Below are 15,572 nucleotides of genomic sequence, written 5' to 3'. Positions count from 1 at the left end.
ATTTTTGTGCGCCTTTATACTCACCAAGTAAATATTTCATTAAAGTAAGTATGATATTCAACCTCTGACAACTGAATGTTGTTAGTGTGAAAAAAGAACACATAAGTGGACCTAGCAGACGCAGCCAGTCACTTTCACACCTGCTTCTGACAGACTGTAAGCTAGCCTAAACTGTAGCCTATTTGGTGCTCATGACAAGACACGTGAAGCAGAGCGCATGAGCACGTGAGGTGGAAGTGAGCAAAATGGCTTTTCGGAAATTATTAAATGCTCACTGAGGGTTTGAGCTGCCCAAAAGATTTGCCTGACGAAAGTCAAACTTTTGTTAAAAGGATTGTACTCAGTGTTAAAATGTGGAACGTTACAAACTTGACCAAATAAAACGGGAAATGCTCAGCGAATATAAGTTTAACATTGTCATTTGGAATACTGTAGGCTACAGGAAGCGAGAGATGAACAAAGAGATGTAGTCTCATGCACATTCGGCTATTCCAATCCAGAGGTAAAGAGGGAGAGATAAAACTGTGGCCAGTCAGAACAAGAAATGTCGTCAGCCATTGCCTACCAAGCGCGCAGCAGCAGAGAATCCACTTGCGTCATAGGCCTTTTGACTAGCCTACCCCATTTACATGCTTCAAATGTAATAAGAGAAAAGTGAGAGCGCGGTGGTAGGAAGAGAACGAGGGAGGGAGAGAGCGAGGAAAAAAGTTAGCATAGAGAGGCAAGACAGTACTGGCGACTGCTGCAGTCTCACTAATGTTTGCTATAAAAGTATTTTCCTCGAGTTTATTTCTCCCCTCCCTCATGTCATCATTATTTTGAAGATAAATTGTCTTCGCAAAGGAGAGACCTGAACACAACATGGAGCTCCTCTGCCTCGAGAAGGACACAGTCGTCAGAGCTCAGCAGGACCCAAACCTTTTCTTTGATGACAGAGTATTGCAAAGTCTGCTAACTATTGAAGACAAGTTTCTACCCCAGTGTCCATACTTTAAACACTTTCAGCAGGATATTAAGCCGTTTATGAGGCGGATGGTTGCCACTTGGATGCTGGAGGTTTGTGGGACTTTCCAAGACACATTTCTCGTGCTGTTCGTCTCTTGTCAGAGACGCTGCTGTCGTCAAAGTGTGATATTACATTGGCATTACCTGCTAGTCTAGGAGTATTTGTCGCCAATTCCTTTAAATGTAAGCTAGCATATGTGTAAAGTCTCTTCGTGAAACTTTAAAACCAAGGTGTGTCCCGTGAATTGCTTGGCTGGACATGTTGAGTAGCTTAGTCAGTAGGCTAAATATTGCAAGAACTCGACGTTTTGCATATAAATTGTACTAAAATGAAAAGGCCATTTGCAACTTGCTTAGCTATAATTAACACGGTTCGTTTGTATTGCATTCTTAGTGCAATATCGTGACAAAAGAAATGGACGCACAGAAGGAGACACAGTGTGGGGTTTTGGCGTACCGTATTGTCGAATAATTAATGTCATTAATTTTGTTGTTGTTAGTTGGACTTAAGGCCTTTCATTCATCAAGTTAAATGCTAATTTTGGCCATTACTGTAAGTTAGTAAAATTATTAGAAGGCGCAGAGTCCACGAAGTTCCTGTAGGGTGCTCGCCCACAATTAAGCTCTTAGCATTTTCAGAGATTTAAGTTCCATAACCGCTGTTGCATGCGCAATTTTACAATAAAAATGATCTAGTTCTGTTGTACAGACACTGGGTGTCATTTTCATACCAAATTTGTGCATTTCTCTCAATCTGAATAATTTTAAGCGATTTTTAAAGAGGAGTCGGCTATTGCAAACTGGTAACTCCTCGGCTATGACACGAAAGCGAAATCAATTGTCAAAGTTTATTCGGTTAAAACTGTTGTTTGCAATCTTCACAATTGTCGGGAATGATAAAGTACTCGTATGGCAACAATGTCAGATGAAAAAATAATCTCTACACAATTTATTTCTATTTTAAATTATTTTTTGAAAACGTGACGAACAAAGTAACGTCCTTGTGGGGGTGGTGTTTTTTGCGTGGGTGTCATGGACTTCCTACAAAGAGTAATGAATGAATGAATTTTATTGACGACATTAAGCACACTATAGTCTTTCATCAATTTATACTGATTATTTTACTTTTATACATTGCATTTTGGAGTTGCCAAAACTCTTTAATGCTCACATAACATTTCTCTCCCTACAGGTTTGTGAAGAAGAGAGCTGCGAGGAAGAAGTTTTCCCTTTGGCAATCAACTATTTGGATAGATATTTAGCAGTGGTTAAGACGAAAAAGGGCTGTTTGCAGCTTCTTGGAGCTGTATGCCTGTTTCTTGCATCGAAATTAAAAGAGTCTCGGCCATTAACTGCAGAAAAACTCTGCCTCTACACAGACAATTCAATCACATCACAAGAGCTCCTGGTAAGCATGCGTTTCTTCAATTTATAATTCAGACGTATCAATGAAATAATTACATTTATAGTTATTTTCCTTTCAAAACAGTCATTCAATTACCCCCTCACTTTGTGAAACATCATTGAACATCTGTGTTTCATTGGATGCCTGAGGCGGATTGGGGAAAAAATGTAGCCTGGAATGGAGTGTGCGCAAATTACTGCTGTGTTCTTTTCCGCCATCTAGTGGCAATTTCCTAACAGGCGCACTGAACTGTGGGAGAAAGATTCCGCTCAAAGCAAGGAGTTGAAATGAGTCAGCGCCTGTGATCTGAGCCTGCTCAACCCAAAACATTGTTTCTCTATAAGGTCATAGAACACTCATAATGAAACACACCAACGAGCACAAAATGAAAAAGAGCTTTTTAGTGGAAAAGTTAAAGTCTCTCACAGACTTTTTAAATACATTTAAACTGTGTTGCTAATGCTGCTATTACACATTCAGCTGTCAATGTAGCAAATGACAACATTTTGTTTTCCATAATGCGTTAGTCAGTAGCTCAAATGCATCCAGGTATGATGGCAACAGCCCCTGTCAGACAGCACCTCATCCACTCCACCTCAGCTCTTAGCTTAGTTCCCTTCTGTTTCTCATTGCCTTCTCTCTCTATCTCTCTCTCTCTCTCCCTCTCTCTCTGCATCTCTATTGCTCCAGACCTCCTCTGGCTTTAGTTAGACCCTTGTGGCTTTCTTTCCCCTCGAGTGGGTGCCTTCAGTCAGTCATGCAGGCAGGGCAGGGTAAACTGCAGGGGGAATACCAGCTGCTGGAGACATCAGTCCCCTCACTGCAGCCAAGCGAAGTGTGCTGCTCACCCAGCATCTGATAAACATTTCCTCTCTTGCTGCTGCATGAATGACTAAATAAATAAATATGTTGTTTTTTCGTTGGTGGTATCTGAAGGGCCTGTGGAAGAGAAGGGGGGGGGGGGGGGCGGGAGGCATTCATTCATTCATTCTGTGTACTGTGTACTGTGTTGCAAAATTGGCTTAACGTGACTCATTGAGGGTAGACAGTGGTTTGAGTTCCACATCCTCTTTGCACCCCCCCTCCCCACACCCCCCCTCCCTTTTTAGTCCTCCCTCCACTACCACTGTGCTGGCACTCTGGTCACCAGCTGCTTGGACTCTCTATGTTGCATTACAAGGCATTTTGTTGAGAGACAACATTTGACAGTAGAGAGCCGTACAGAAGTGGGGGCTACAGTGTGCAGTTGGCTTTTGCGAGGCTGTTCAGACGACCTGCTGCTTTTGGCACCAGCAGGGGAATTCAGTGGGGATTCCGCAGGGGTTGACTTCCTGACAGGGAGAGGGAGACCGAGTGACAAAAGAAAGAGGGAGAGAACGACACGCTGCTTTTGGCTCGTACACGCCCACGTTTTCGGGCTTGTGGTTACCGGTCACACTCGAGCAGAATAGTGGTGCCATGGACCGGGCTGTCCCCACCTAGTGAACAGCTCCTGGGGCTGTCCCTGTCCTTGTATAACTTTCGGTACAAGAATGGGGTCGACGTTAGCAGTAAAAGAACCAATACGCAACAGGGAGGGTGTGCATACAATATTAACGGGGGGCCTACACATGATTTTAAAAACAGTACCATTGCAGTTTTTATGGTAGGCTACTGTAGCTGTAGCTTTTGAAGGGGTATCCCTTTTCACTACATTTGTATTAGCTGCCTGATCGGTGAAGAGAACAAGAAAAGGAGAAACATCAACGCGATGCCTTGGTATGCTGTAACACCCTCGTTTCTATGAAACTGGAAACAATTGAACCAGGAGACTTTGTCACAAGACAAAACAGAACAGATGTCTCAAAGCCCATTAGATAACATTACTGTAGTTTAGCTTTGTATGGCAGTAACTGTATAGCCAAATATTTGTTTATAGTTAGACTAGGCTAGCTAACGTTACGCTGAACTGACACAACGTAACTTAATGCTCTGAATTTGCGGCCAACATGAAATCTATAACTTTTTGATCCCCAAGTTGAAATTTCCAGGTCAACCACAAATAATTCCGCTACTATTTAATATCATCCGATAACTAATTCAATGTTGATTTATTGCTTAGCCTACTTACCACTTCAACACCACTGACTGTACCTAAAACTTCAACAAAGATGAGTTGCCATTGCTGCTGCTGTGCTGAAGAGATGTGGACGACACATCAGGGCACGCCCAATGAAAATAAATTAAAGCAACACAACACAGACCCCGCGTCTCTCGCGTCAGTCACTGAAATGAACGTAACACAGAGCCCGCTTCTCTCGCGTCAGTCACTGACAGTAGAATAAATGCATCGGGAAAAACACAGACCTACGGCCGAATTAGGCTGGGATCACATTAGCCAGCGGCAAGCGGCAGGTTTCCAATTGTTCTCTATGGTTCGGCAGCGGAACGCTGGTGTAACGCTAGGGTTGAGCAATCTGAGCGTTGAACTTGGTTCAACTTTCAAAGCGCAATGCGAGCATATTCAATTGTCAGTTAAGGCAAACCGTTAGTGTTACCATAGGAACGAGATAGAACTTATTATGGTCTGAGCGTTGCGTTACGCTTGCCGCTGGCTAATGTGATCCCCGCCTTACAGTCGTGGCAATAACCTCATGTCACTCGTGTCATATTGCTTAATTATTAGTGTAACCTCATGTATGAAAACTAGTATTGCCAGGCAATACTACTTTGAAAACTAGTATTACAGTGGCAATACTGGTAACGGCAGCCATGGGCTCAGGGCGTGAAACTTTTGGTTGACATGTACAGCAGCGTAGAGGAGTGACAGTGTGAGAGAGAGAAAAAAAAAACAAGTGAGAAGGAAACTGGAGATCAGCTGAATTTGGTTTTGCTCTTCCTCTTCTTGGAAGGACCTCATGCAGTACTTACCGCAATCACCAAAATGGTGCAAACATTGCAGTATATGCTGCGAGATCGTGACAGGAAGCAAGCCGGAAGAGTGTTGCATGAAACCATCTGGTTGGCTGTGGTCTTTGCATGGGGTGTAACCTAGGTGGTGCCAGCCAATAAGTGCAGTTTGAATGACACGGGGGGCGGATCCAACAATGCAATTAAAAATGGAGGCCACAGCTGTATGCCTTTGATACTTATCATCCAACCGATTCCCAATGCAGGTTCAGATAAATAGAAAACAGTTGCACTCCATCTGTATGTACAGTAAATGCTGAAACTATCTTTTGAAATGATCTTTGCTGGCTTGTTTATTGGCAGACATGCATTAAACATGACCATGACTCTGGATCTTGACTTACAGCAGTTTAAAATGGCCAATGTGCCAGTTGTCTGGCTGCTTGTCCATTGTGCGTGTGCCCTCTCGCTTCTTAGTAGAGCTCAATGTATTTCTGTATGAATTACAACATTTGGCTCTGGGATGTAAACAGGTGGTGCTTTGGAATTGTAGTCACTTGACCTGAGTGTTTTTTTTCCCCCTGCCGTCTGTCTCTCCCCTACCCCCCCCCCCCCCCATACCCCTGTAGGACTGGGAGCTGGTAGTGCTGGGGAAGTTGAAGTGGAACATGGCAGCTGTCACCCCACACGACTTTATCGAGCACATCTTACACAAGCTGCCCCTCCCCGAGGACAAGCTGTCGCTCATCCGGAAGCACGCACAAACCTTCATCGCTCTCTGCGCGACAGGTAGGACAGGAAATGTGCTTGACAGCTGCAAAAACCCTCTTGACTAAAGACGCTCTTTGTTTTAGGGTTTTGCAGAATCCACAACCCACCCACACCCTCCTCTCCCCAACCCTACCCCCACACTCCTCTCCTTTGTTTTTTTTTTTTTGTTTTTTTTCCTCCACTTCTCTCTCTCTCTCTCTCTCTAGCCCCTCTTTTCCCTTTGCTCCACTCTAAAGTTCCATCAGCTGCTGCGCGGCAGTTGTGCTCATTTTCCCATGGCATGACTCATGCGATTCCTCGATCCGCTGACCTTATTCAGCTGGAGCCACTGCATTCCCTCTGCATTCTCCAGTTGTGGGGCCAGACGCCTTTCAGGAAAGAGCCCTTATATGTATATTCGGCGCCTCAGAATAACCTTGCTTTTCAAGCTCCGAGGGGGTCAGTCTGCGTGAAGAAAGCTTTTGTTCACTATTTGCAAAAAAAAAATTGCCCCCCCTTTTCCTCTTTGTCATTGATTTGTAACAGAGTGCCTAAATTAAAGTATGGGGCCGTCTGTCATGAGAGACTGTATTGCTTCTGGCTGAAACGGAGGGGGAAGTTGGTTCAGTGTTTGAAGTGCAGCCTCCCCCTCCGCCGCACGGTGACGGCACGTGAAAGGGAGTCTTCCTCTCCTCTGGGCTGGTGACTCAGGTGCAGCTGCTGCCGCTGCTTGTTGACAGATGGGCTTCCAGGTTTGATTGGTTGGGCCTGGCAATGCCACGGTCTTTTCCTTCCTGTCCTCGCCTCTCTCTCTCCCTCTCTCTCTCCCTCTCTCTCTCCCTCTCTCTCTCTCCACATCTCCAAAATAAATGTGCGTTTGGCCTTGCAGAACGACGGAGAGCCTGTCCACCGCTTGCTCTCCCTTCACCCCCCTCCCACACACACACACACACACCCCCACCCTGCACCAATGCTTATGCCCTTCTCCCAAAATGCCCTCGTGCAGACAGCCGGAGACGACGGCCCCCCTCGTGTGTGGGTTACACTGGGCCACGGATTCATCCCACCATTTCCAAACTGTCTTGGACACACTGCTGTGTGCCTCTCCGCACTAGCAGTGCGGTGCGGGCGCTATTTATGCCACTTTACGCTGCCTTTGCCTTTTTAGCATTTTTTTCCCTCCTCTGGGTGTGTTTCCGTGGTCTCCCTCTCTTCGTAAGCCGACAGTTATATCTGAGCTCAAAACAACCACATGAAAACGCAGCGCGTTGGCGGCTCTGGAGTAATCTAAATGTTTGGGGTTTTATTTGCACTTGAAAATGTTGTTCTCATGACACAAGAGCTCGTCCTGTGTGCAGCTGGCCTTGTCTAAAAAAAAAAAGAGAGAGAGGGAGAGAGAGAAAGAGAGGGAAGGGAATGGGGCCCCGGTTACTCCCCGAGTGTTTATTCAAGGCTGTCTGTCGCATCCTTGTTTGTCCAAGAGCAGGAAGATAAAAAAAAAAAAAAAAAAAAAAAAAAAGCCCCTCAACAAAAGGCCAGGGACGGAACCTAAAGTCTGCAATGAAGCCCTCCCGCACGACGACTGAAAAGCTAGTTTCCTCCCACATCTGGCAGATTGTTGCTCAGGTCGTTTGAGCCATAATGGAGTACCAAGGGGAGCAGTTTCTGGAACTCATAGCCCGCCGAAGAGGAGGAGGTGGAGGAGGAGGAGGAAGCTGGTTCCTATTCCTCCCCTGTTTCTCTAATCACAGTTGGGCCATGCTGAGGGAAATCATACAGCCTGAGAGGAAAAGAACGGGGGGGGGAGGAGGGGTGGGGGGGGGGGAGAAGCGGCTCGCCAGTTAGCCTGAAACCTTAACCCATGTGAGAGTCAGGTTGAAAATCTTTAGTGTGTTTTTTAAGTCCAATGGACAACAGATGTGGCGTTGGAGGGGGAAGTAAAAAAAAAAAAAAAGGGGACCTTTTTTGGTTTGTAGCCGGTTCTTGTGTTTGGGTGTTTGCTGGTGGGTTTGTGGTCGCTCTGAAATAGGTTGGTCACATTCTTGCTCCGGTCTCTCGCCCAGTCATCTCCTCCCTCTTCTCCCCCCTCCCATGCTCTTCCTATCTTGTCCTCTACCATCTTTCCTCCTCTCCTGTCTTGTCTTGTCACCTTTCCTCGTACTCCTTTTAAATCCCTCCATCCCCCCTCTTCTTTTCTCTTCTCTTTTGCTCCATAATGTCCTCCTCACCTTTTTTTCTCCCTTTTCTCTCCAGATTTCAGCTTTGCTATGTACCCACCCTCCATGATCGCCACGGGCAGCGTGGGTGCTGCTGTCTGTGGCCTCCAGCTGGACCGGACCGACCGGATGCTGCACGGCGACAACCTGTCCGAGTTGCTGGCCAAGATCACTAACACGGAGGTGGTGAGTAACCCCCCTCGACGCCTCCCTCGTGTATTCTTACACAAAGAACAACACAGACACACCGCAACGAGATGTGCGCCCACTCTGGTGCAATTAGGTTGGTTTAGATGGCTGTGGCATGGTGGCATTTCTGAGCTGCATCAAGGCAGAGGCTCTGCATTACAGTCTGGGACGACATTGTCCATCAGCAAGGAAGTCGCTGTGTTCTGCAAACACTTCAGCTCTGTTGCCATAGTGGTGTAGACGGTATTGGGGTCTTTGGTGCAGATTGAAAAAAGATGTACATGGTCTGGCTGTTATGAAGACAAAGACTCAATCAAGCTGTCTGCAGACAACTGTAGTCTGCTGACACTAGTGAAGTAGATTAACAAGATGTTGGCATCAACTCTCATGAGGCGTCTCTTGAGGATTTTATTGGAAACTAAGTGAACGCCGTGATTCAAAAAGGCAACCCCTCCCCTAGCTCTTTACCTCCTTCTTTTTCTGGGACTGTGTGTTTGAGGGGGGGGGGGGGGGGGGGGGGGAGGTTAGGCAGAGTTGGGGGAGTATTTGGAGAAGCTTCCAGAAAACAGTTCCATGCGACTCCAGTAGTTGCACATTGAAACTATTTCAGTTCCATGAAAAGAGAGCCTGTGGGTTCTGGCGAGGGATCCAGACTGCTGCTATAAAGAGGCGCGGCGAGGGAACGTCTTCTCAGAAGCCGGGGCCCGCATTCTTGTGGCGGGACGCAAGACGTCCCCCTTGCATGCGTCCCCGCCATGGCTCACATCTCCACGGCGATCGTGTTTTGAATGCCTAATGCGGGACGTCCCGCTTTGGGAAGAAGGCACAAGACATTTAACACCTCCTTCAATCTCAACCACTCCTCTCTCTGACACATACATGAACACACCACCTTCACTCAGACATACAGTAACCTCCCTTCCCAGGTTTTCAGTTGTGTTTTTTTTTATTATTATTCAAGGCCCCCCGTTAAACTTGGGCTTTACACAAACAGCAGGGCTGAACTGGAGACGGAGATGTGCTTATCTTCTCAGGGCTTTTGCTTCCGTCGCTGGTGAACAGGGGTCAGTCTGCCCAGCGGCGGCAAGTCTGAAGGGGTTTCAGGTTGCAAGCGCTTCAACTTTTCCTCCCCTCACAACGCCCCCCCCCCCCACCCCCATTCCCCGTCTCTTGTTTTACCACCACCATCATCCCCCCTACCCCGATCAACCCCCCCCTCCCCTTCAACCATCGCCCAAGAAAAAGGGAACAACCTGCTCCCAATGGTGCCTTAGTTATGGTGTCGTCATGGCAACGCCAGCCATGGGCAGCCGTCACAACAGGCGCCCCAACTGCGGCCCATCGGGTTTTAATTAGCCGTACGTCTGAGCGGAATGTTGGCCTCTCAGAAAGTGGTGTGTGTGTGTGTGTGTGTGTGTGTGTGTGTTCGTGCATTCTTCAGGGCCCCCATGGCTCTCTCCGGCAGACCTCCCACACGCTCCCAGCAGCGTCTGTCTCTCCAGACCTCAGAGAAAGCGAGAGAGAGGAAGAAAGGAAAGGAAAGAGAGGAGAGAAAACTGATCCCGAGTGAGTGAGTTAGGCGGCAGCAGCAGAGAGAGAGAGAGAGAGATCAAGAGGGGAGGGGTGGGGGGACAAAGACAGACGGAGTGGAGAGACATGATGAGGGAGGGGGACTGGGGGAAGTGCCAACTGATCCGAAGACCAAAGAGAATATCAGAGTAAAGAGAGAGAATTGATCCAAAGCGTGTGGGCTTTCGGGGGCCTGCAGTGGGCTAACGTAGCCAGCAGGGGCCCTCGTAACACTAATATCACATTTACAGGCTGCTGAGATCATAGTGCCTTGATCGTGGGAAACTTTTCTCGCAGAGGGGAGTAAATTGTGCAATCGCAGGGACTATAGTGATTTGTCTGCTCTTATCATCACAGCAGATCTTGTTCTGAAGAAGAGTGAAGCTTCTATCTGTCCTAGTTGTCCTTCAAAGGCCTTCTATGCAACATTTTCAATTTAATAACACAGTTTAGAAATCATTGTGATTAAATGACCTGTTGAGGCGAGAATGGCAGCTTTCCCTGCTCCCCCTACTGTCTCCTAATGGAAAATCAGCCTTGCAAGATCTGCACTAGCGTCCCGGTAATGTCTGAATCAGGAAGTCCTGTAAGGAGCGAGAAACACAAAATGCTTAAAATTCTCTGGACATACACATGTTCCCTCTTAAGCACCGGTTAGCCATGCTGGCTATGTACAAAAGATGGCTTCATTTTTTAGATGTTCATCATGTCAGGGCCAGCGAAAAGACCAAAGAGACGGTTGTGAAATAAGCACCCCAAAGCTGTAGGGGGAGCTCCGTAGAGAAGAATGTGACAACAAAAGTGAGAAATCGGCAAAGAAATGATTGGAGTTACAGAACTGTATCTACATTGGAAGGTTATAAATAAATTATATGTATTTGTTTGCATTAGTACAGTATGTGTCTTGGGTGTATTTTATTTAATTAAATGTTTCTCTCTCTCTCTCTCTCTCTCTCCCTCTTAGGACTGTCTGAAGTCCTGTCAGGAGCAGATTGAGCAGCTGTTGCGGAGCAGCCTGCGGGAGAGCCAGGAGAGGCAGCAGCGTCAGCAGCAGGAGGCCCTTAACCGGGCAGCCAGCAAAGGTGTGGACCCCCAGAGTCAGTCCAGCACCCCCACAGACGTCCGCGACATCAACCTCTGAGCCCTCCCACCCCCCCCCCCCCCCCTCTCCAGTTCTCTTCCCATCCAGCATTGCAATCCAGCAGCTGGAGTGTTTTCTCCTAATGAAAGAGAATAGTTTTAATTTAGGTTATTTTATTTTATTTTATTTTATTTTTTTAAGAACCCGCATAATAAGCCTGTGACTCACAATAGCAGTGCAAGTAATCAGAATTTTGGATAAGACATCAATTTCACATATATACTTCTATATATATTTTTGAATGAAATCTGAAGACTTGATTGCACCTCAGGTGAACAGACAGGAAAGCTACCGACGGCATACTTGAAATTACATGGAAACTGTATGAAAAGAGTCAAATATGAAATATGTATAGCGACAAAAGAAAATGGGGGCAAACATTGGTTGGGTGTCCAATGGTAATAGATTTTATTTTATTTCCATAATGTATTGTGAAAACAAATGTGTTATGATTATGATTTATTATTATTACTATTAGAATTATTATTGCTAATATTAGAATTATTATCATTTAATATTATTATTATTATTATTATTATTATTATTATTATTATTAGCGCTAACATATATTCTGAAGTAATGTGATGCATGCATTCAGCTATGCAAATGCCTTGGAGCAGCATTTATGAGCAGGCGTATACAGCAACGAGGGCTCACCCAGCTGCAGAGCTGACTCTTATTTAAGCTGTTTAGTGCTGGACAGGGGAGGGCTGGGCCCTCTCAGATAAGAGAGGGATAGAGAGCAAGTGTGAAAGAAAGAGGAGTGGGAGGCTAACTGGTGGAAAGGAACGAGATGGTGTGAGAAATGAGTAGTGGAGGAAGGTGGATAAGTGACTAAACAGCCCTTACGTTAGGATTGAAACAATCAATCTATTTGTTATATATATACGATTGATTGAATTTGAGTTATTTTTTATGTTTTTTTTTTTTCTCTCTTTCTCTGTGTAATCATATTGTAGTGCCTGTGATGGGTGTGCTACTCACAGGGGATATATGCAATTCGTACAGCTCTGTTAATGTTTAGCGTACGCCCAGTGATGTTGTGCTATTGAAATGAAGGCCTATGCTAGGTTGGACGAGGGAATGGGCAGGTGACTACACAGGCTCAAGAGTGGGATAGAGGATTGTGGCTTTGATTGTGGCTTTGTTCTGGACATCAGAACACTGAACTTGAAGATGATTGACAGGGTGTGAGCATGTAAGCATTTAAGGACTGAGAACGACTTCTTTTTCTTTTTTTCTTTTTTTTTTTTGAGGAGGAAGTAGGGTTCATTTCCAGTCCTTGTTAGTTATATGAGGATTATTCATTGTGTTTCATGAACGCAGATGAATCAGAAGAACAGTAACCGATAGCTGTGCGCTAGCTCCTGCATAGTTTGGCTGCTGTTTTTTTTTTTTTTTTTAGTTTCTGTTTGTGGCAGTGATTACGAGGGAACCATAATAAGTGTGCTGGATCATTTATTCCCTAGTTTTCTTCATGTTTGCAGTTGATCCTTCAGTCACAGGCCAAATGCGGAAAATGTATCAACACAAATGCACTTTTAAAGAAAAAAAAAAACAAAAAAAAAACAACACATTCCCTAAGGGGCCAAGGAATAGTTTGAATTTTAAAAAGGTTTTGGAGGGGTGTTTGTTTTTTTATATTTTCATTATTCTTTCTTTCTTTTAAATTATGCTCTTTTTCTGGGCTGGTATCCCACCTAAGGCATTCCCAGGCAGAGTAGAGTGCGGGTAAACCACAGCATAGGTATTCAAATTTCTAGACCAAAATCAATTTTAGAACAAGCTTTCCTTGCGATGTATGTCTGTGTTGCGCATTGTTCATTGTTAAAAGTGTTCATTGACTTGAATGTTAGTTTTGCCTGCTTCTCAGCAGATTTGACCAATTTAAGGCTGACTTGTTGGCCACTTTCCCGCCTATTTCTTCTTTTTTCCTCTGTGAAATTGAGGCTTTGTCTACCATAAAAAAAAATCCCTTTATTTGAACAATGTGGTTCAGTGGTGGCATGCACTGCCTTACCTTTTCTATGTGCGCTATGTAATCTTAAGTAATACAAGGAAGGAAAATCAAAATACAGCTAGCTGCCATTGCTTTAAAAGAACCAAGCGCGTGGACATGCTTTTGTGTCGTCTTCACACTGCCAGCTCAGGTTGTGTCTTCCATACAAAAGGGGCATGCTTATGTTTTTTTTTGTGTATGTTTGTGTGTGTATGTGGGTGTGTAAGTGTGTGTGTGTGTATTTCTTCTGGACATGTCGGTGTGTGTTAGCATGCTCGTGCAGTTGAGTTCCATGATCAGTTGACCACATGATCAGCTGTAGTGTCTTTACTTTGCTTTGCTAAAGACCAAAGGCTATGAGTGAAAAGTCTCTTGCTCTTCCTTTCTCTTTTGTATTACTCTGTATTGATACTCTGTATTTTGTATTTAATTTTCCTCCCTACGCTGCTAAAACTGAAAAGCTATTCTTTGTCCAATAACACACACATACACTCACACAGACACCAACACGCACTCACACATATACACCGGCATTTAACTTAACACAGGTAGACCTAAATATGTCCACATACTCAGACACATAACATTTCCTACCTGTAATATTTCACTTTTATGTGTGCTGCTATTTTATACATATATGTATATAGTTTTTTTGTTTGTTTCTTTAGCTTTTATTGGTTGCTGTCAGTGGAAGCAGAGAAGGTTTTAAGGGTGCGGAGCAGACCTTGACTGGAAGTGCTTTGCTCACGTGGCTTATTGGAAGGAGGCATGTTTCTTTTCTGCTCCTGCTGTCCCCTGCCGTCTTTGTCCTTCTTCCCTTCGGTCCTCACTGTGTCCAAGCGAGTGTTCCAGACACCACCGCTGGTCACATGGACATGAGAAAAAAAAAGACAAAACAAACAAAAAAAAACAACAAAAAAAACAATGTTAGACAGAAGCTTAGAATGCTTAGAAAGCTCTCTGTCGCCGCCATACCTCACAAATCTCAGTTGTTTGTTTCATTTTTTTTTTTTATTATTTTGCTGAGAGCAGGGACTGTTGGGAAACCTCCATTTCCCAGGTAATTGTTCTATGTTAGAGAGCAATAGTCACTCACATGTCATGCTTCTAATCAGGTTTGCATCAAGAATCAGTGTGGGTAGAGGGACCAGCACTGTCACCCCCCCTACTTCAACGAACCTGTACTGGCGGCAGAGGCTTGCTAGTCCTGTCTATACTTTACCAGGTGCTAAGTGCGAGTCTGGGGCAACGGAAATCATAATTATTATATATATTATATTTTTTTATTTTGGATTTTTTTTCCTTCGTAATTGGTTTCAGAGAACAGTGTTGGTTTCACCCTGATCCCCCTCACCCCACCCCACCCCACCACCACTGTAAACATCATGTACCTCAATAGTGTATGTTCTCTGTTCAATAAAATTTTTCCAAAAATCCAAATTTTACCTGTGTAGTTGTGCGTGGTCTGTACATGCAATTGGATTCAACATGCTTTAGCATTCTGGACTGGACTGGACTCTTGGTAGAAGTCTCTTCAATCCAAGTTTTATTGAGAATAGCTTATTAGAGGAATGGGAGAACACATTTGTTAAAATAGCAGACATTGTGTAAACTGTTGTAGGCCCAGATGATCCACTACCTGTAAGTTAGTTTTCACTTTTTGAACACAATGGTTTCATTTGTATGTGCTCTCTAATTGTTGCTGAGAAGCACTGAAATGACTACATGAAATAATATGAAGGATGTATTAACAATATGGTAATGACAAATCCATTGATAAAGAAATAATACTAATAAAATCTGTCACTGCATAATGTACCCAACCCTAGAGAAGCCTTAAGCTGCTATCACCATCTAACACTCTTGTCTTGCCAACATCAACAGCATTACAGCATATCTATGACAGCCTGTGGGAACAGCAGGTGTTTTTTTTTTTTTTATCTTACTTTCTATTGGCTGGGTACCTTCAAAATGGATTTTTATATGGTTTTCAAGTGATGGATAGATAGATACAGTAGATAGATAGATAGATACTTTATTGATCCCCAAGGGGAAATTAAAGCGATGAGGCAAATTATGTGGTTACTATACTCTTGTGGTTACCGCCTTTCTTTATTTTTTGATCTCGCCCAGATTGGCCCATCATACAGTCACACAAGAATGTATGAGCTTTACGGTAGGATACCTATGTCCCTTGTCCTTTGTTTATTTGTGCAATACCACAGATTTGTAGATTTTACTGATTCAAATGCAAAGGGAGGTTGTCACTCTCTTTCCTTCATCTCCAATGGTGAGCATCTAGAGTGAATTGTGATTTGGTCCATTTGCTTAAAACTGAAGGTGTGGCTGGTATTGGTGGAAGTTAGCTGTTGTTTTTGTAGAGAGAAATTGTTAAGAGCAGATTAAGAC

At 44.5% G+C, this 15,572-nt stretch overlaps 1 protein-coding gene across 1 annotated transcript; it reads left to right on the top strand.

The window, feature by feature from the left end:
* The first annotated feature begins 559 nt into the window (after positions 1 to 559).
* Positions 560 to 14,603, top strand: ccnd2b (cyclin D2, b). The gene is made up of 5 exons (XM_042079320.1): positions 560 to 1,056; positions 2,198 to 2,413; positions 5,929 to 6,088; positions 8,303 to 8,451; positions 10,988 to 14,603. The coding sequence occupies exons 1-5, from the start codon at positions 862 to 864 to the stop codon at positions 11,162 to 11,164; spliced, it is 897 nt and encodes a 298-aa protein (XP_041935254.1). The 5' UTR covers positions 560 to 861; the 3' UTR covers positions 11,165 to 14,603.
* Positions 14,604 to 15,572: the final 969 nt, after the last annotated feature.

The sequence above is a fragment of the Alosa sapidissima genome, chromosome 22, assembly GCF_018492685.1.
Source record: "Alosa sapidissima isolate fAloSap1 chromosome 22, fAloSap1.pri, whole genome shotgun sequence".
Taxonomy (NCBI): Eukaryota; Metazoa; Chordata; class Actinopteri; order Clupeiformes; family Clupeidae; genus Alosa; species Alosa sapidissima.
The sequence above is the reverse complement of the archived record's forward strand: the minus strand, read 5'-3'. Positions and strand labels throughout refer to the sequence as shown.

Excerpts from the sequence above, each read along its gene's own strand:
- ccnd2b (XM_042079320.1), top strand. The coding sequence starts at position 862 with ATGGAGCTCCTCTGCCTCGAGAAGGACACAGTCGTCAGAGCTCAGCAG. Across the intron at positions 1,057-2,197 it reads TTGCCACTTGGATGCTGGAG|GTTTGTGAAGAAGAGAGCTG; the intron begins GTTTGTGGGACT and ends CTCTCCCTACAG. Across the intron at positions 8,452-10,987 it reads AGATCACTAACACGGAGGTG|GACTGTCTGAAGTCCTGTCA; the intron begins GTGAGTAACCCC and ends TCTCCCTCTTAG.